Genomic DNA, 20,697 nt, shown 5'->3' with positions numbered 1-20,697 from the left:
CTGTCTCCCTGACCTCCTTCCTTTCTTCTCCCTATAAGCTCTCCTCTTTCCAAAGCTTTCCGTGATGCTCACAATAGCACAATGATCTGACTTAACTCACTAGAAGAGCTCATAATATAATCCACAAAAATTACAGTAATGTTTTCAGTGGGGTTTGGAGCTGCTTCAGTTTACTTTGCAATCCACTTCCTCAAGATGATGGTATGAAGTAGTGAGAAGAAATGACTGCACAGCCAGAAGTGGAGGCTGGAGGAAGAAAGGAGAGTGGGAGCAGTAGGAAAGACTAGGGGATGGAGGTGAAGGAATGAGATCACCCTTTCCAAAGCAGAAAACTTCAGTTGCAGCATGGAACTGCAGCCTTGCCTGTATTTGAAAACCATGCTTATGTGCCTTCATACAATCTGCATCTCTATGCTGGAGTACTTCTCTGAGCTGTTTAGACTCTCAGCTGACAAGATCACCAGCTGATGAAAGAAGCAATGTGGTGAAGTGTTTTTGATTTTGTGAATGCAGATTAAAGGTCTCAAATCGTCCTGCTGATCCCCAAAGACTTCATATAGCTTTTTGAGTCTTTTGCGACTGTGGTTGTGGCTTAATATGGAGAGTCCGAATGATTGGTTGTTGTCAAAGAGCAAACCTGTGGCATGGGAGACTACCAGAGACCCACTTCAGTGCCTACACCAGAAGTGCCCCTTCACTCTGTGGAGACCTTAAGTTCCATATCCATGGTAGGAAAGTGGTGACAGGTGGCAACTTTTAAAACTTCTTAATTCTTTAACCTGTTCGGGTTTGTAAGTCTTTATTGTTAAAAACAATTAAAGCATGCAATATTTATTTGGCACTCAAATGACCTATTCTGCTTTCCAGTTTTCTTAAGGTGGCTCTTACTAACAGATCATGTACTAGCACAACTCCTGCATTCCAAAGGGATGGTTAACCCAGGTCCACTGCTGAAATGATGAAAACTGAACACCCCTTTACTCTGTTACATTTCTTCTTCTTTGTGATGCCAACCGTGGTCACCCATTTATTTATGTAAAAGAATAAGAGCTTTCTGTACCCAACCTCCTGAGGCTAAGGAACCCATTCACACTCGTGACATTTCAGTCCATATTGATGTGTTTCTGAAAAGAACACTAGATCAATTCACACACACAAAAAAATCCTTAATGTAAGGACCTTTGTTTCACTTTTTAAGTGGAAGTAAGGCAAAAAGTATGAAGATATCACGTCAGATACCAGATTGCATCCAATCTGACAGTCTAGAAACTATTGACAAATACAGATTAAGCCCAGATCAACCTACTGCCAATTTTCCCTACAGTCATTACCAAATGGCAAGAAAAACCTCCTTTGTGCCTATGTTTGAAAACTTAGCATAGGTCATATCCATATATAGATATATGTGGATAAATGCTAAACTATAATCACACTAATGACATCAACCATGTAAAGCAGCAACAGCAGCTGAATCACAGTGGTGGCTGTAATATTTAGAGTTCACTAATCAATATTAACTACTCATAACTTGTGTTGGGTTTAATTTTTAATCTTTTCCAGAGCATATACTATGAATACAAAGAAAAGGAAAAATCTTTATTATGAGATTAAGAGATATGAGACTAAGAATGTAACAAAGTCACCAGCAATGTAATGTAAAATGTGTAAATACTATACAGCACTGCCAAAGTACAAGGGCATTGAACTTCATAATGGGAAAGACTTCTTCAGCAGGTTCACTCAAGTTCCTTCCTATGGACCAGATATGACATATTCCGAGAACAAATGTCCCAAGGGGCTCATTTCCTCCCCAGGATATGTTTTGCTTACAAATGAAATAAGATCAGCCTACTTTGCAGGCAGGGTTGTACTCATTGTCAGTTGCAGAGTGTTGTTCGAAGTGTTTAAATACCCAGCTATTCAGTGAAATGCAAGCTGTACGGGTTTTCAGGTCTTCTAATCAAACAAACCTGACTATTCTGGATCTTGTTTGCACCATTTCGGAAATAATTAACAGGATCCAAAGCGATTCTCATTCGGTCCAGACTCTTTTCTTGGTGAAATACCAGTTTTGCAAGGCTGTCGATGGTGCCGCGTGTGCGCGCAGCGCGGCCCCGCCAGACAAAGGCCGTTGCTGCCATCTACTGAGGAGGAGAGGAAACGGGACAAACATGCCCAAGCGTCAAAAATCCCTTACTGATGTCCAGTCCAGAGAGCAATCCGTGCAAAAGGCGATGCCATCAGGAACCCCAGCTCCCACCATCCACACCGTGGAAAACTGAAATCCACGAAAGTTCTTCAACTCCGTCTAAACCAAATCATCAATGAAAGGAGTGGAGCCCAGCTGTTTGTTACTGTCGTAGTGTAGTCAGGGAACGCAGCAGGCACTCAAAAGCTATTTAGAATCATAGAATGGTTTGGATTGAAGGGACCTTAAAGCTCATCCAGTTCCAAACCCCTGCCACAGGCAGGGACACCTTCCACTAGAGCAGCTTGCTCCAAGCCCCTGTGTTCAACCTGGCCTTGAACACTGCCAGGGATGGGGCAGCCACAGCTTCTCTGGGCACCCTGTGCCAGCGCCTCAGCACCCTCACAGGGAAAAACTTCCTTTTATCTAACTTGAATCTCCCGTTTAAGTTTGAACCCATTACCCCTTGTCCTATCACTACATTCCTGATGAAGAGGTCTCCTCTGGCATCCCTATAGACCACCTTCACATACTGGAAAGCTGCTCTGAGGTCTCCATGCAGCCTTCTCTTCTCCAGGCTGAACAGACCCAATGTTCTCAGCCTGTCTTCACATGGGAGGTGCTCCAGTTCTCTTATGACCCTCTTGCCCTCCTCTGGACTTGCTCCAACAGCCCCACATCTCTCCTATGTTGCGGACACCAGAACTGCGCACAGCGCTCCACTACAGTACTTCAGCGGTGCGGGGAACTCTCGGAGGGGGGCCAGGTCCGCACCGCTCTCGCCACTACAGGCCTTTGGGGGAACCTCATCAGCTGTGGGATGCGGTAGGGATGCAGCCACCGCAGAGCCCAACCCCACCTGCACCACTCTCCACCGCCCAGCATCAATACAGCGCGCTCTCCGCCCGGCCGCGCTTGGTACCGCCTCCAGAGGGAGCCCCTGCGCTGAGTGGAGCAAGCTTCTGACCGGCGTTAGGAAGGACCAATCAAAGAGCGCCTCCGGCATGCCTGCGAGCCAATGGAGGGGAGGCGAAGCGGCCTTTGGCCGGAAGTGGCGGTTCGGCGGCCGCGCTGAGGGTAGCTGGGCGGGCAGGCGAGGACGAGCGGTTGTCCGTGGGCTGCGAGCGGGGCTGCATCGTGCGGCGGTGCGTGGTCAGGCGCCGGTGGGGTTTTGCCGTAGCGCGACCTAGGCTGTTTTGTCTTCGTCTGTGGCCGGGAGAAACCTGCGGCAGGGCTTGGGCCTTCCCGGAGCCCGGCCTGGCCTAGCTTAGTCTGGCTCTTCTCGGCCGGGAGAACGGGAGGCTGGCGGCGACTGTGGGCCCGGGGCGCCGCCTCCCCTGAGGGCGATGCGTGCCCGCCGCTGGCCTGCGCGGCTCCTTCTGTCGCGGGGCGTGATGTTGTCGTACCAAGCCTGAGGAAGGGGTCTTCCCGGGCTGCTCTGTCGTGGTTCAGGAAATGAACGCTTTATGTGCCTCTGGTGAAGTTAATCCTGCTGAAGGCATACCTTAGTGAAAAGCTGGTGTGGATTTATTCAGTTTCTTGTACTTTGTGCATTGAAATGGCTTTCTTCTGGCTCATTTTTCTCCCTTATGTTGCTTTTGTTTCTATTCGTACAATAAGGTGGTCACACAAGCTGTTTAATGTGTATTTCTCGGGACATTTCCTTAGGTATTTTCATCTGTCAGAAATGGGTGAACCTCAGCAAGTGAGTGCTCTTCCTCCACCTCCAATGCAGTACATAAAAGAATACACTGATGAAAACATCCGTAAAGGCCTGGCTCCAAAGCCGCCACCACCAGTGAAAGACAGTTATATGATGTTTGGTAATCAGTTTCAATGTGATGATCTGATCATTCGACCCTTGGAGAGCCAGGGTATTGAACGGTTGCATCCAATGCAGTTTGACCACAAGAAGGAATTAAGAAAACTTAATATGTCCATCCTGGTCAACTTTTTGGACCTCTTGGATATCTTGATAAGGAGTCCAGGGAGTATAAAAAGAGAGGAGAAACTGGAAGACTTGAAACTGCTTTTTGTTCATGTCCATCATCTTATAAATGAGTATCGCCCTCACCAAGCTAGGGAGACACTGAGAGTCATGATGGAGGTGCAGAAACGGCAGCGTTTGGAAACAGCAGAGCGGTTTCAGAAGCACTTGGAACAAGTTGTAGAGATGATTCAGAACTGCCTGGCTTCCTTGCCTGATGATCTGCCTCATTCAGAGGGAGGACTGAGAGTGAAAGTGGAACCAATGGATCCTGGTGATGGCAACAACTGTATCGGACACAGCGAAAAGCAGAGAGAGCGTTCTGGTAGCAGGAGAGATCAGGTTTTAGACAAAGACGCAGCTATGTGTAGCATTATTGATGAAATGACATGAAAAACCCACTTTTTTGAGCTCATTGTAGTGAGAGGCACAATGGATTCTGAAGGTATGCATTGCTGCTGTACAAGCAGACAGAGCATTGTACACCTGCTGGAGGTCATGACTGACTAGGCAGCTGAAAGTGTTTGTTTTGTGAACTGTGTGGTTATTGGTAGAACCAAAATGTATACTTTTTGTTAAATACATCATGTGAGATGGTAGCCACAGATTAAAGTTAGCTTCTGTTGTACTTTCACTTGTCACTTTCTGCTTTTTTGGGGTATGTTTTTTTTTTTTTTTGTCAATTGCTTTATAGTGTGGAAGCAAATAAAGGATCTGAGAGGAACTGCAGTTGAGAGTTCCTCCATTCCAAATAAGTGTATTTGTTTACAGTATCAGAGGATCTTTTCAGGAATGTGTACTTCAGTATTAAAATCTGTGTAAAGTCTGCAAAATCTGTTCCTTTCTGGTTTGGTCGTAATATAACTGTACTAAAGAGAACCTAAGAATTTCTTTATTACTGCCCTAGTTTCAGCTGGGAGAAAGTTAATTTTCTTCCTAGTAGGTGGTGCAGTGCTGTGTTCTGGCTTTAGTCTGAGAACAATGCTGGTAACACGCCTATGGTTTAGTCATTGTCAAGTCCTTTGTACCTTGATCATGGATTCTCAGTTTCCCATTCTCTGTCAGTGGGGAGGGACACAGGAAGCCAGGAGAGAGCACAGCCAAGACGCCTGAGCTGAACTATCCAAAGGGATATTCCATACCATAGAATGTCATGCCTAGTACAGAAACTGGGGGGACTTGGCTGGGAGCCATGGATCACTGCTCAGGGACAGGCTGGGCATTGGTCAGTGGGTGCTGAACAACTGTATTGTGCATTACTGTTGTTTGCTTTGTTGTGGAGTTTGTCTTATCTCTCTGCTGTTTCCCTTTTCACCATTATTAGTAGTATTATGCCTTATTTTAATTATTAAATGCTCTTATCTCAACTGATAGGTTTTAATTTTTATTTTTGGTTTTATTTTCCTCTCCATTCTACTTGAAGGGTCAGGGTAGAGGGAAGTGAACCAGCTGTGACTTAATTGCCAGCTGGAATTAAACCATGATGATCACAGATGATATAATTTGCCTTATAGCGACACACTTCTCAGGAATCTGAACAAGTAAATGAATTAAAATTAATTGGGTTTTAATTTTCTTAATTCATAACAAGTCTTGAGTTTACAAAAATGTCTGCCTTGGTTTTTACACATAGATGCATATACTGACATTTCCTCCATAGTTAAGATACCTTCATGAAGTGAATCATTTTGCAGTACAGGTGCTTTGTATTTGCTTTTCAGGTGAGCCCTGTGCCCTGCTAAGTGTTTTTCTCAGGGAAGAGAAGTCTGGCTAGGTAATTAGCCTTTATAGTCATTGAGAACTTATGAGTTTGAAAGAGCCTGTAAGTACTCCATCAAGTGGAATCCGCATCAACTGTGTTTAAAAAACATTTGAGTTTAATCAACCCCTCTATAGCAAGAGGAAAAGAATGACTTGACAGTGAAGGAATGGCTTCTTTACCCTGCCTTTCCTGTCAGGGAAATCTTACCTCCATCTTTTTGTCATGTTAACACCATAGTATAGGATCATAGAATCATTTTCATTGGGTAATTTTGTTGTTTTCAGAAATGTTACTTAAATGGGCAGGCAAAAGGTTGTAGGGATTGAGCTCAGTGCAGATGAACTAAAGTATGTTTATGACTCCTTGGAGGACATCATCTGCTATTTTAAGTGCAAGTAACAGGAAGTAGAAAGTAAGGTTTTTTTAGAAATGTATAAATAATTCTACAAAGTTAACACTTCTGTCCTTTACTCAGCCACTACTGTTTCCTTCCTTCCTTCTCTCTGAACTAGCTATAATTTGTATTGCTTGTAGGTAACTAAAACAAGTGCACGTGAGCAAAATTGATTTCGTATCTACTTGTCTGCTATGTTTTTTCATGTGGAAGATCCAGAGAAACATTTAGTGCCTCCAGGGTAAGTTTGTCGTGGTCCTTTTAGCTTCCCCATTCAAAAAGAACTGTCATAAATGATCAGTGATTTTCTGTTGATATTTGTCTAATTTTTATGCTTTTAATAAATTTGTAGGCCTGGGTACCAAAATACTACCCAAGCTGGGTCCTGTCAGCAGCTAAGCATTACAGTAAGCTTCTTTGTGAAACCATTGAGGTAATTGAGGAGTGTGTCATTTAAAGAATACTCAAAGCTGCTTTCATTGTCAAAAAGGTTTCATGAATAATTTCTTTATTCTAGATTATCCTTTTTCTATGTTTAAGGCAAACATTGGAAAGCTGTGGGAGGCTTCCAGGGCTTTTTTCAGCCAAAACATGGACTTTTTCTTCCATTGTCAACTATCAAAGCAATGATAGTTGTCACTTTTTCTATTACAACTTTGGTTTTGGAAAACAGTGGTTGGGAGCTGCAGTGGAGTCAGTCTCAGGAAATGGCATTTCAAATGCTGCAGGATGATGTGACTCTGAGTAGCAAATTTGTTTGTAACTATTCTTTTCTCCAGTGTGTTAATTAACTTGCTCCTGATGATCTTTCCTTCCCTCAGCAAATCCTGATTCTATTTTTGGACAGGATAACATCTGAAGTGTTCTGCTTCAGAAATGTTAACATATGCAGTATGTGTTGGATTATATATGCCTTATGAAACTTGATGAGAGAAAGTTGATGTCAGCACTTTGTAGGCTCTTAATTAAAAAAAAAAAAAAGGAAGGAAAAGAAAAAGCCCAGCCCTGCTCTTACACTATCTGAACAAGCACAGAGCTAACAAGTACTACAGTTACTTGAAAAGTTCCACAAGTTTCTTGATACAGAGAAGCCGAATGTGTCCTCAGTGGGTTAAAGTGGAAAGTTGGTAGCTCTATTCATCTAGGGGGGGAAGAAGAATAAGTTATTTAATGATACGGCTTTAAAATAGTGAAAAAAAAAAAAAAGATGTTTTCAATAATGCTTTAAGCTTATTCCAATATTTAATGTTTTGCTTTGGTGTTATTTTCACAAAGTATGATCTGACTCTGTGCTCTGAGTCAAGAAAAAATGAGCATCTGCTTAAAAGGGCTGCATGAAAAAGCTGATGGCACATTTTCTACAGAAATAGTGCTCACTTCTTGCACAAACTGAAAACAGGAACTTGGAAAACAGGCAAGTAGAAACTCAGAGATTATATCAAGGCTTTCCATTGAGGAAGTGTGGTCTGGATGATCAGGTAGTGAGGTGGACTGTGAACTGGCTGAAGGAGAGAAGCCAGAGAGTTGTAGTCTATGGGGCGGAGTCTAGTTGGAGGCCTGTAACTAGTGGAGTGCCTCAAGGGTCAGTACTGGGACCAGTATTATTTAATATATTCATCAATGATTTAGATGAGGGAATTGAGTGTACTATCAGCAAGTTTGCTGATGACACTAAGCTGGGAGGAGTGGCTGACACGCCAGAAGGCTGTGCTGCCATCCAGCGAGACCTGGACAGGCTGGAGAGTTGGGCAGGGAATAACTGGATGAAATATAACAAGGGAAAGTGTAGAGTCCTGCATCTGGGCAGGAACAACCCCAGGTTCCAGTATAGGTTGGGGAACGACCTGTTAGAGAACAGTGTAGGGGAGAGGGACCTGGGGGTCCTAGTGGACGACAGGGTGACCATGAGCCAGCACTGTGCCCTTGTGGCCAAGAAGGCCAATGGCATCCTGGGGTGTATTAGAAGGGGGGTGGTTAGTAGGTCGAGAGAGGTCCTCCTTCCCCTCTACTCTGCCCTGGTGAGACCCCATCTGGAATATTGTGTCCAGTTCTGGGCCCCTCAGTTCAAGAAGGACAGGGAGCTGCTGGAGAGAGTCCAGCGCAGGGCAACGAAGATGATTAAGGGAGTGGAGCATCTCCCTTATGAGGAAAGACTGAGGGAGCTGGGTCTCTATAGTTTGGAGAAGAGGAGACTGAGGGGTGACCTTATTAGTGTATATAAATATATAAAGGGGGAGTGTCACGAGGATGGAGCCAGGCTCTACTCAGTGGCAAACAATGATAGGACAAGGGGTAATGGGTACAAACTGGAACACAAGAGGTTCCACTTGAGAAGAAACGTCTTCTCAGTGAGGGTGACGGAACACTGGAACAGGCTGCCCAGGGAGGTTGTGGAGTCTCCTTCCCTGGAGACATTCCTGTGTAACATTATCTAGGTGTTCCTGCTCCGGCAGGTGGATTGGACTAGATGATCTTTTGAGGTCCCTTCCAATCTCTAGCATACTGTGTGTATACTGTGTGTATACTGTATGTATGGACTGTGAGGTGAAATCTAAAGCAAGTGGGTTAACTGTTGCCCTGTAGCTATCACATTCTCTTATGTGACCAGAATGGCTTTCCTGGGGATACAGACAGCACCCAAACTACTGTAGACTATTGTATGAACAAAACAACCTGGGTGAAGTGAATAAAATGGGCTCAGGCAGAGTTTTGGGATAACTTTCCTTGTTTTCCTACCCTATTATTTCAGAGCTCAGATGTGGCCCGTGTGGAAGAAGAATACATGTGGACCTGTGCACACTGCATGTTATTGCATATAACTGGCAGAATGGATGTGTCCTGGTCTGCAGGTGTCACACACTGAACCACCAGGAGTTCATCAGCCAGTGCCATGCACTATTATGGCTGTTAATGATTAGAATTGTTCCTCTATCACTTATCTGCAGTTTCTGTTTCCCCAAACACGAGGAGCAGAGGAAGCGTTTTCTTAAAGAGTCCTCCTTCCAGACACCACAGGCAAAAATCCCCCTTTATCCTTCCTTTCAGTTCTCTCCTACAAGTATATTGCTGATGTCTATCTCCCAGCTACTTCGATCCCTTGTTTTCCTCCTTTTCACTTAAAGAAGCTGTCACTTTGGTGACTCTGTTCTCATGTAAGGTAGACAAACAACACAGCTTTGTTGGTTCTTATTCTAGCTTCATGTATGGTTTTGGGTATGCTTTTGGAAGCATCTCTGCTGTTGCAGTTGTTGATACCAAGTTACTGCTTAGGACTTAATTCTGTATGTATAAAACAGCGTGAGGTAGGTTAGTTGCTTCAGCAAAGAACGCTTGTTGGCCCTAGATCAAACACACTTGATCACAGCTGTGTTTCTAATCCAAGCAACATGAAAAAAGGCATGATGTCCTCAAGAACAGCTAGGTAATCCAGAGACAAAGAGAGTGGCCAAGGAACGCCACTTCTCAAAAGCTGTATTTCAGTGAGTCTTGAGCCCAGGGTGATATGGTTTCCACATTGCTTTTGAAGTGTCCCGTGTATTCTGCATGTTTTACTTTATATTGCAAAAGCTCAGATGCAGACAGAATTTTTAAGAGTCAAATGAAAAAAGACTTGGCTCTATTGGGCTACAACTGTGCAAGAGTAGGACAGCCTTTCAGCAATACTAAATTCTAGCCTACAAAGATGCTTTGAGTTGCATCTGTTAGAACCAGAAACTTATGATTAAGTACTTCGGTACTTTGTCCTAAGAAACTTGTTTTTGCCAAATTCTTTCCATGTACCACAGCCTTACATAGCCTGGGTAATTTCTTATCCAAATTGTCTGCTATGGCAAACATGGGCAGGGGAGGCAGCATGGGGCAATTGGTTACTGAGTGCTGTGTCAGCTCAGTGGTGCTGACAACAGTTTCATCTACTGTAATCAGACAGATCTGGAAAAAATGAGAAGTAGATTTCTGAAGTGCTGCAAAGTATCTTAACCTTTTAGTCAAACCACAGTCAGCAACAGTTCAGTTGTGGACACTGCCACCAGCAGCAGTCCTTGCCTGTGCTGCTAGAGACTATCAGACTAACCACAGGAAAGGCAATCCGGATTAGACTAAAAGGGCATTTGTGGCTGAAAATGACACAGTAAGGAGTAAAACCAGAAGTCTGTGAAGAAGATAACTTTTCTTGAATGTCCAAAGGGTCATCAGGAGTGTTGTTCCTCATCTTCAGCCACAATGTCATCTTGTTTCTGCATAAACTGGGTTCTTCTGATCCTCTTGACAGGTAACTAAGTGGGTCTAAGTGAATAGGTGGAGCTGGATGGGGTTAACATGCATCAGTGTTTCTGAGGGCTGCAATGTTGTGTTACAACGGAAGGGTGACCATGTGGCACAGAAGCTGCATGTTTGTGTTATTGATAGAACTTTGTCACTGTGGCTCAGTATCTTCTTAGTCTTATTTCCTTTTTAAAACAAAATTATATTGAGGGTATGTATGATGGTTTTAAAGATGTTCCTGCTAGTCTTATTATTGAATTATCTTTTGGGTTTTTTAGGTAATTACAATCTGAGATGAGCAGAGAACTTTAAATCATTTGAGAAAACATGTAAAATGGATATTTCACTTCAACTGGCCTTGTGAAGGGGACTGCTTAGGAAAACAGAGTAAAGGTCAACTGTGGCTTCTGGTGGTTTTTAGCCAATATGAAATTTTATTGGAACAAATAGATAGTTTCTCCTTTTTTGTTCTGATAATAATTCCTTTTTAATTCTCTTTTCTGTTCTGGGAAAATATTGTTAAAGGCAATAGCACTAAAAAAACAGGTTGCAGGGTGGTAGTAGTATAGGCAGCCAGGTGGTGGTAGGATAAGTTCAGCAGACAGAAAAGTTATGTCACAGATACTGTTCCTTGTAGTTCTTTATAAAGCCTTTTATGATGAGATTCATTTCAAGCTTGCTGTTTTATATTAAACAAAATACGTTAGTTTCAGAGATTAGTTTCTAGTGCACTATTGTGGCAAAATCTCTGCATGCGGAGTTGTTTTTAACTATAATAGCTTAGGAAAATGACTGAGCTGGGCAAAACAACTTTTTCACAAGGGACAATGGCAATCAAGCCCATATAGAGCATGTGATCTACTGGTGCCTGTTGGCAAATATGCCTTGGGGAGCTCCCTTCCTAATTACAGACTGCTAGACTTAATAGAGATAATTTGTTTCCTGTACTTGCTGCAGGGAATTCTATCCCTGAAACGTTAATACAGATAGATTTAAATATTTGCGCATGATCCCATGTTACTGAATTGGATTAGAAATACGTGGTAGTGAGAATATGACAGACAGTTTACTTTGAAGTACAAATAGATGAAATGTACAACTCAGGAGCCCTGCTGCATAACCTGTTAGAAGAAGGTGGCTACAGGCTGGCTATAACTGGATCACCAGAGCACAAATGATTTTGTATGGCACTTAACACAGCTTTTATCAAAACCCTCCTAAAGGGAATATTGACTGGATTGGTCTAAATACAGCAAAATAAACTATTTCACAGTGATGAATGGGGCTGCTGGCTGCTAGGTCTCACTGTTCTAACTTGAATTGAGTGACACAACCTTCTGGAAACGTCAAAAATGACCTTTAATGGGAAACAAACAAGTTAGAAACTGCATAAGAATGAGGGAAGAAAATAAGGTAGTAAAAGAAGAGGGTATAAAATCTCTTAGAAAAGCTCTGAAAAATATCTCCTGATAGGAATGGTCTAAATCTGGCATTAAGCAAGAACAAAGGGAATTCATTCAGTAGTGATCATTCTGATGAAACCTGCCTTTTAGTGGCTTTTCATGGAAAGGGAGGGAGGGTTTCCCCACAATGATTTTAATGACGGTCAATGTCCTGCTGTTCCTCCATGTGTGGCTTGGATTAAATCTAATCTAAGGCAGAAACTAACAAGATAACTGACTGGACGTGGCTAAAGAGATGCCACAGAGATGTGCAGATCCAAAACTCTATTTTCTCTTTACCTCTCTGCCTACCTGCAGGGGCTACAGAAAGTATATTTCTTCTTTCTCTGGCTAGAGATGCATTCTGAACCAATCAGTTGCCCAAGTGTTATTCCTCACTGCTGGGATTCACATCTATTCATGGAAAACCTAACCCAGCAGTGCCTGGTGGTGTTTGCAAGATGGGAGGTACAGCGTCATGCCAGATGTGTGAAAAGCTTCCACTTGCATGCCCTGTGCTCAACAACTGTTTGTCTTTTTGTCCGCAGGCCCCACAGTATCAGAATCGGTTGTGAAAGGAGAGGCTGGTCAGAATGTCACCGTGCCCTGCTTTTACAGTGTTAAGAGTACATATGACCTCACATCAATGTGCTGGGGTCGTGGCAGCTGCCCCTCTTCAAAGTGTTATCAGCCCATTATCTGGACAGACGGATGGAAGGTGACAGTACAGTATGACAGCAGGTATACGTTGAAAGGGAACCTGCTTGTGGGTGACGTGTCCCTCACAATCATGAATGCCAAGGAAGAAGACAGTGGGACATACTGCTGCCGTGTGGAGATCCCAGGGTGGTTCAATGATCAGACTAGTAACCATGAGGTTGTGATAGAGAAAGGTGAGTGCAGAGGTGTGTTCTTGTGTGAGTACCATTGTGGTAAATCTGCTGTTGGGTCTGGATTTCAAAGCTTGTGGTGGAAATGATTTCTATAATCATCTATAGGACAGATCTTTAGGACTTTGCAGAACTGCTGCTACTGCTGTTTACATGAAGCTGTCGTTGGCATTGTTGTAATCCCAGCACAGTCACTGCAATTAAAAAAAGGACATGGTGCTTTGTTTAATGGTGCACAAAGCTACTGAGCTTTCTTAGAAACGCTATTTGAAGAATTCAAGGGAAAGGGCACCACAGTCTAATTAATTCATCCAGAGCATTATAGTTTTCATAGAAAAGGGTGGCTCATTTTCCCTGCTTGATTCTAGAGTAAAGCACAGAGGCAAAACATTAGTATAGACTTGTTGGTTTTAATAGAATCTTCCTCTGATTTTTAGGTTTTTGTCCTGTTTGTAAAAAGCATGATAATGTACAGAATAAGTGACTGGCAGATGGACTGTGTAGCTGGTGCTAGTGAATTTATTATAGAAACACTTTATTCTTTTCACCACATAAATTCACACTAAGGTTTATTGTAACGTATGTTGGTTTTGTTTTATTTTTTTAATATCAGCTACGATCTCTACAGCAAGTCCTCACACTTACACCTCTGAACAGACCTCAGGTAACTTTTATCCGAGTATTAATCTCAATAGCATATATGAACTATATTGCAAATGGGGATTTTAGGAAACAAAGTGACAGATGATAGAAAATTTGGCTAAAATTTATTAAACATGACCATAGAACCAGAGATCAGAACTTGAGTTTAAATTCTGACTGACTTTCTATAGAGTCCAACAGGAGGAATGTGTATACATGAGAGGAAGCTTGATTCCAGGTGTTACGCTTAAGTAGATGTTTTATTGGTGCTGTAAGCATTGTTTTCCTTGTGGCTGTTGTTATGGTGTGTTGTTTTATTTGTGCTAAAATGTCTTCTGGAAATGCATTCCATGAACAGGAAACCACAATTTTTTAGGAGTTAGGTGTTTCCACTACCTAGTTTATTTGTTGCTTTATAATATAGAACTGTTTTACCAGGCTAGCTCAAGGTACATCTAATTCAGGACCCTGTGGCAGTCCATGGCACCTGACTAAGGAGGATTGTAGAAACAAGGCAGTAATCTTGTGCTACAGCACCAAAGTATCCTTCTGCCCTGCTATAACGTGTGTCTCAGGGGGCTGCCCACGTTCTCTGTAGCCTATGCATGTTTAATAATGCGAGGCCCCTCCCTGTAGCAGAAGAGACAGTGAACAACTCAGTTTCTCCAATCCACTCACAAGTTTATAGGCTTATATCATATACCCACTCAGCTACATCTTTTTCAGTCTGAAAGACACAACTTTCATTTCAAGTGCACAAGAGAGCTCCTGGTGTAGATAACTTAATCTCTGGTTTTTGAACGCAAAATCAGGGATGCTTTTTGTATTTCTCCCTGTGTCTCTGACGTTTCCACCTACACAACTCTAAAGTGTTACAACAGTTGCGTTTCCTTCTTGGAAGAAGAAGTGAAAACTTTCTCAGCTGTTTCTGTTCTAGTTGCAGATAGCATGGCTTCCGATCTTAGAACTTACAGGTTTTCTTAACCTTGTGATGTCTTCCTCAGCTGCTGGTGGAACAATTTATGTTTTCAAAACACAAGTTAATACGTGCACGTTCATAGAGAGGGAGGCTGGAAAAGGCAGGTGGCCATATGTCGGAATAGTCCAGAATCTCCAATAGAAGAGACCAGTGAAACAGATGATCCTGTCCTCTTCAAAATAAAGTTTCTGGGATGAGGGTAACAATTTAAAACGTCAAAGGAACAAGCTGGGGTTGTCATAATGTGAACAGGAAATTCTGTTTTCAGGAGGGTTGCGTATCATCTGACAGCCCATGGAGAAACTGAGACTGATGGTATGGAAGACATGCGTTTATAGCTCTGAATTTTAAATACTGCAAATAGCTTTGCTCTGGGAAATTACCTCAAAATATGTGGCAGGTCCTTATGCAAACACATCACAAGTTGCTCGGTCTGTTTATAGCTGCCTGGGACTTTGAAAGGATCACTTGCTTTCTCTGACTCTGCACCACATTTTCAAGGCCCTGAGGTAACCTTAGTCAGTTTTCATCAGACAACCCATGTTTGCTTTAGGCGTCCAATGCCTCTTCATAGCTCCAGAAGCAGAAGCCTACCTTGGATACTCCTTCCAAACACTGTGTTAAGGTAATAGTGAGACCTAAGTGTTACCTGGAAGGAATTCAAAGCTCTGAAAAGGGCAGCAGAGGCTCAGTATTCAGTGTTTTGTGCTGCCTTCTGAAGGCATCAAACTCTGTGATACACAGGGCTGAGACTCCTGCTAGAGAGATACTTAAGTTCAGTAGTCCCAGGTCAGCAGTACAAATTCCTTCCTGTCAAAGCAGAATGGTTCCCTGTGCAAGTGATGTTTGTCTTGCCTTTTCTCAGCTCCTGGGAGTGCCAGCGAATCCTCCTTTACCATCACAAGAACATGGCCATCAGTTTCTGCTTCAGAAGCTCCTCAGACCGTAAGCATCTCTGTTGTGCTATAGCATATCTAGACAAAATGGATAGACAGGAGGTTATTGGGTCATCCCTACATTTCACTTGCACTGCTTTAGCTGGACTGCAAAAGAGTGTTGTTTTTTTTTTGTAGTCTGCACGTTTAGTGAATGCTTATCTGCTCATTCTTAAAGAGGAAAAAATACAAAACCTGCTTTGCATGCATAAAGTACTTCCTACTAATGGAGGAAGAGCTTTGAAAACATCTATATTGTTTTTCAGGCCTCTGGTCCTTGCTCAAACATCTTGGACGTAACTGCAAACCTGCAGGTACAGGAGGATATGAGGGAGTGAAAGTTGCACCACCTAACAGCAGAGAGATGCTCTATACTACCATAAAATGGGGCTCAAACTGGGACTTTTACTACAGAGCTGCCAAAAACATAAATGGCCTTTGAGTACTGTATAGGCTTCTTGCTCTCAGTACCATTAATGCTCATCTGTTTTGTGTTTTACAGAACGTGTCTCTATCACTTCCCAGTCAGAAGCATTCACAAAATGAACTATACATTGGGATCGGTTTATCTGTGGTCCTTCTAGCCATCCTGATTTTGGCTCTGTTCCTCACTAGGCGTAAGTAGTTTCCACGGGTGGTTATTCAAGGATTGATTGTGTGTGCCAAATCACAGATGTCTTCTGCTTCAGGGAGGTGTGAGCTAAGATCTTTGGATGGCCCCACTCTGCGCCCTGCACTGTAATTGCTTGCTTAGCTCTCCCTCTTTGCCTCTAGAGCACAGGACAGCAAAGCGTGAATGTGATATGAGCCCATCTCTCCCATCCCACTCCTTTCCTCTTCCCCATGCCTCAGTTGCCATGTTGTCCCAATCCTTCCCAATCATAATGGGAAGGGCACTGCTTTCATATAATTACGTCCAATATTTTTCTGTGTGCCAGACTTCCTGCATAGAGGCTTTCAGTTAGATTAAGCCATACGAATTAAATTTCATAGGAAATAATGGGACTTTCCTGTACTGAAAATATGTGCTTGAAGTTCCCTTATTTAGTTTCTTATACTTGATTTTTTTTTTTTTGAGCCCTCTACTTGCTTCTGATGGTTTAAAGAATTCTTTTTTCCTTTTTTTTTTTTTTAAATTTATTTTCATTCTTGATGGTCCTTAGACTATTTGTTCAATACAAAGAAGATGGATGACTTTTCAAAGTAAGTATTCTGTTTCTGCTTGGGCTAATAGGACAGACTAGGTTGCAGAAGGAAAATATTGCCAGTAAGCAGACCAGTCCATTTCTTTTTTTAATGTCAAGTTAATAGGACATATTGCAAAAAGAAATAACTAAATCCTGCTACTTACCGTTAGTTAGTAAGCGAAAATGAATGTAACTGTCAGTTCATTGCATTAGGAAGCATGCAAACTTTAGGTGTGGGTTGTCTCATAAGTGGAAAAATGATTCATTGTCAGTCATGCTTAGATAAGTGGGGTTTTGCATGTTTTACATTATCCAGGGGGCTGGTTGATGTAGCTCTCTGCTCTCTGTTTCTATTGTCTGTTCTATGTTTAACAGCATGGCTTTTACTCTTTTGTGCAGCTTCATTGCCTTTTGGAGGCCAGAAGGTGCAGGGAACCACAGTGCACTGGAAGATGATGTCCATGCAGAGGAAAACGTTTATATAGTGCACTAAGGACTGTATGCATGCTTGCCTTGGTCAGCACTGAGAGATCAAATGCCTTGAATAATGTTAGCTGCTGCCTCTGCTCAGCAGCTAAATGTGACTGGACTATTGAAGCATTATTCACATCATTGTGGTAAAACAAATAAAAGCTACACTTGTAATTAAAATCTTTTATCAGCCTGTTCCAGAAACAGAAACCCTACTGGCTTGAATGGAAATTTCCAGAATCTACTTATCAAACTCTAAAGAAAGTTACCATTATATTTATTATCTGCTTCAACTTCTCTTTTCCTTTTTGGAAAAAAAAAGAAGGAAATGCCAGAATAGCAATTTCATCACAAAAGGAAAACCACACAGTTACAATGCACAGTAAAGACAATCCTTTTTTTTTTATCTGCCCGTTACAAAAGAGTCTATGCTCTCAGGGGGCAGAAGCACCAGCTACACGAGTCCATGCCATCAGAGGGCAGAAGCAATTGGATAGCTGCCATGACAAAGATCATACATAATAAAACTTGATGTATTAGTATTTCAATACACATTTGGTTGAATTTCCGTTGAAGTCAGATATACCCAGTCCTGGTAACAGCTCCGTAATGCAATGTACTAATTCCTGTCCATCCACAATTAAATCTGGAGGAGCTATTGAACCCCCCCATCATGGGCTCTCCTCAGAGCCTACAGGATCAGTATTTCCATGTGCAGAATACTCACAGCTTCTTTTCAGAGAACTATGACTAAATATGTTTTCCTCTGCAATAAGCATCACTTTTTCTATGTCTTTCTCTTTTTCACCTTAGATATGCAGTATAATGCATACAAATACATACATGCAGGCAGCAGCACCCTGTGCTTTTTCATTACTTCCACTCATTTTGGTGGATCTTGGAGCAGCTATTTCATAATGTGCCCCAGACATGAGCAGGTGGCACTTGGAACCCTGTTAGCCCATTAAGAGGTCATCCAGCTGCACACAAGCTGCCATCACATTGAGTGTGGTAAGGTTGATGAGCTGCAAACTGATTTGTTTGAGACGGTTCTCTCCGTTCCCCTTCTGCCTGCAAGAAGCCACTAGATAGCAGCACAGGAGCAGAAAGCAAACCACATTTTCCTGGTTCTTCTCAGCACGCTTGGATTTTGGGTGGCCTTTTTCAATGCACTCTGCTGCATTTAGCCCAGTCTTGCGAAAGTAACAAAGCTGGTATGATGCTGCTTTCATCCTCTTCCTTCCCTTAACTCCTGCAACACAGTGACTGACTCCGTTTGGACAAGCTCCATGGAAAATGGTAGCTGGATACTGACACAAATTTGTGCCCCAGGTGTGATTCAGCTGCTCCCTGCACTGGCTTAAGCTGGGCAATGGCTCACAGCCATTGCTTGATGGTAGGTGGTGGGAAACAGAGTTGTAGTTAGGATCATTGCAGGGAAAATGTCGGCAGGATATTGGATGCGTCAGGTTTCGTTAGTTCTCTTCCTGTCAGACCAGCTGGGACTGTATGTACTTGGCATTGTGTGAACTGTACCTGGCAGAATACAGCAAATTAGATATTTTACTGACTGCTGCTTAACCTGTTTTATATTGTTGACAAAAGGATGCTGCTGAACTGTTGAGTATGTCCCCACTGGCTGCTGCTCAGGCTGCTCTGAGACATGTGAGGGTACACAGCAGCATTGCATCATCACTTTCATTCAGAATAAACTCAGAATAGTTCTTCCAGCTTCATGCTGCTTGAATCTGCTACTAAGTTGGCTACAGCAGCATCAGTTGGCTGGTGAAAGAAAGGCATCCTGACTTTGCTGGAGCCTAATCTATTGGGAGACTACTTCATGCCACATAATGTAGTGGTGGTGTGCTGGGTGAGGAAGTTAATGAGAGGTGGCATCCTACACTGATGTACTGCTGAGTCCAACAGGTCTGCAAGGACAAGAGTCATCTGATGCTATGTGTGTGGGATGTTGAACAACTAATCCATCTCCAGCCTTCCTGTGCTACTCAAGATTTTGGAAACCTGTTCACAGTACCCCATAGCTTATCTTTTTTCGCAGACTGACTCACCTTGGACTACCGATCTGATTCTCCTGTGGAACTTCTTCCCATACATTTCACCATTCTTTTTGCCCTTCTTGGAATGCTTTCTGAATCTTAAAATATGCTCTTGAGGGGACTAGAATTACACATAGAATCCAAGGTAGATTTGCACAGTGGGGTAATGCTGTCTCCTGCTTTGTTTTTTATGGCTTTACTAATAACTGCCAGAATTTGATTTGTTTTTTTTTCTCCCCAATGCTACCAAGAAGAGGGGTGACATCTTTATGAGCTTGACTACTCATGATAAGCCCAAAATCTCATTCCTGAGGGGATAATGCCTGGTTAAAGCCCATCATTTTATCTTTTGAACTTGGAATATCTCTCCCGTTTGCACCATGCTATGTTTATTTGCACAAAATTTTGTCTCTCTGCAGCTCTCCATTCTTGACCCTGGTGCCCTGAATTACTTCTGCTTTATTACTCATCTTTCCCAGGGAAGAACTTCCAGAGAACTTCTTTATCAATTTGTCAGTAAAAATGAACAAGTAAAAAGTATTTCTTGGAGATGGTGTTGCAGATCTTTGGGAAAGATGTTGTTTAGCAGAGAAAGCATTTGTGAGAGTGCCTCCAAGGCTGTCTTTGCAACTAGAAAATATGAAGCTGGAGAAAGAAAGAGAGGGGTCTCCAAGCAAAAGGAACAATCAGGGGAAATGAAGGATTAAGGAAACATAAGTGAAGACAAAGTCAGGTGGAGACAAAGCCAAATGTTTAGGAATGTAAGAGCACAAAGCTTGTTCTTGCTGCTCAGCCCTGCAGAATGGCAACGGGGCTTAAGGCGAAACAAATAGTATCTTGAAATCTCTGATAGTAGTTCCATACAGAGTGTCTTGAAAGAGGAAAGGAGAATAGGACAGAATGGGATAGGATAGAATAGTTCAGTTGGAAGAGACCTACCACCGTCATCGAGTCCAACTGCCTGACCACTGGGCTGACCAGAAGTTGGAGCATCTTATTAAGGGCATTGTCCAAATGACTCAAACACTGACAGGCTTGGGGCATCAACCATCTCCCTAGTAATCCTCTTCCAGTGTCTGACCACCCTCTTGGAAAAGGAATGTTTCCCAATGTCCAGTCTAAACCTCCCCTGGTGCATCTCTGAATCATTCCCATGCATCATATCACTGGACTGAGGAAGAAGAGCTCATCACCTCCCTCTCTACTTCCCCATCTCAGGAAGCTGTAAAGCACAATAAGGTGGCCCCTCAGCCTTCCAGCCCTTCCTCCTGCTTTGTTGGCCTCCTCTGGATGCATTCCACTACCTTAACATCCTTCTTAAGCTGTGGGGCCCAGAACTGCACACAGTGCACAAAATGAGACCATGCCAGTGCTGAACACAGCAGAATTGCCTCTTTTGACCGGATTCTATGCGCAAGCATAGGAAAGAAGCATTTGCAGTACATAAAATCTGGAAATGGAGAAATGAGACTTCAGTGGGAAGTCTTTCCAGAGACTCAG

The 20,697-nt window shown here is 42.8% G+C and overlaps 2 protein-coding genes and 1 long non-coding RNA gene across 4 annotated transcripts; all 3 read left to right on the top strand.

Moving 5' to 3' along the window:
* The first annotated feature begins 3,659 nt into the window (after positions 1-3,659).
* MED7 (mediator complex subunit 7) lies at positions 3,660-4,803 on the top strand. The gene has a single exon (XM_062607502.1). It carries the CDS (start codon positions 3,747-3,749, stop codon positions 4,566-4,568), a length of 822 nt encoding a protein of 273 aa, XP_062463486.1. The 5' UTR covers positions 3,660-3,746; the 3' UTR covers positions 4,569-4,803.
* A 771-nt stretch (positions 4,804-5,574) lies between these two features.
* On the top strand, positions 5,575-9,037 carry LOC134157977 (uncharacterized). The gene is made up of 2 exons (XR_009962561.1): positions 5,575-7,795; positions 8,876-9,037. It is a non-coding gene; the product is annotated as an uncharacterized LOC134157977 (long non-coding RNA).
* A 1,069-nt stretch (positions 9,038-10,106) lies between these two features.
* LOC134157975 (hepatitis A virus cellular receptor 1 homolog) lies at positions 10,107-17,469 on the top strand. 2 transcript variants are annotated; one of them, XM_062607500.1, is made up of 8 exons: positions 10,108-10,601; positions 12,585-12,929; positions 13,540-13,590; positions 15,413-15,492; positions 15,749-15,796; positions 15,985-16,099; positions 16,646-16,685; positions 17,069-17,469. In XM_062607500.1, the coding sequence occupies exons 1-8, from the start codon at positions 10,553-10,555 to the stop codon at positions 17,160-17,162; spliced, it is 822 nt and encodes a 273-aa protein (XP_062463484.1). In that variant the 5' UTR covers positions 10,108-10,552; the 3' UTR covers positions 17,163-17,469. The 2 variants fall into 2 exon arrangements, with proteins under 2 accessions (XP_062463485.1, XP_062463484.1); XM_062607501.1 differs by lacking the exon at positions 13,540-13,590 and having other exon boundaries at positions 10,107-10,601.
* The last annotated feature ends 3,228 nt before the right edge of the window (positions 17,470-20,697 follow it).

Source organism: Pezoporus occidentalis, unplaced genomic scaffold, assembly GCF_034315485.1.
Source record: "Pezoporus occidentalis ecotype Australia unplaced genomic scaffold, CSIRO_AGI_Poc_V1 ctg124, whole genome shotgun sequence".
In the NCBI taxonomy this organism is placed as follows: Eukaryota; Metazoa; Chordata; class Aves; order Psittaciformes; family Psittacidae; genus Pezoporus; species Pezoporus occidentalis.
The sequence above is the reverse complement of the archived record's forward strand: the minus strand, read 5'-3'. Positions and strand labels throughout refer to the sequence as shown.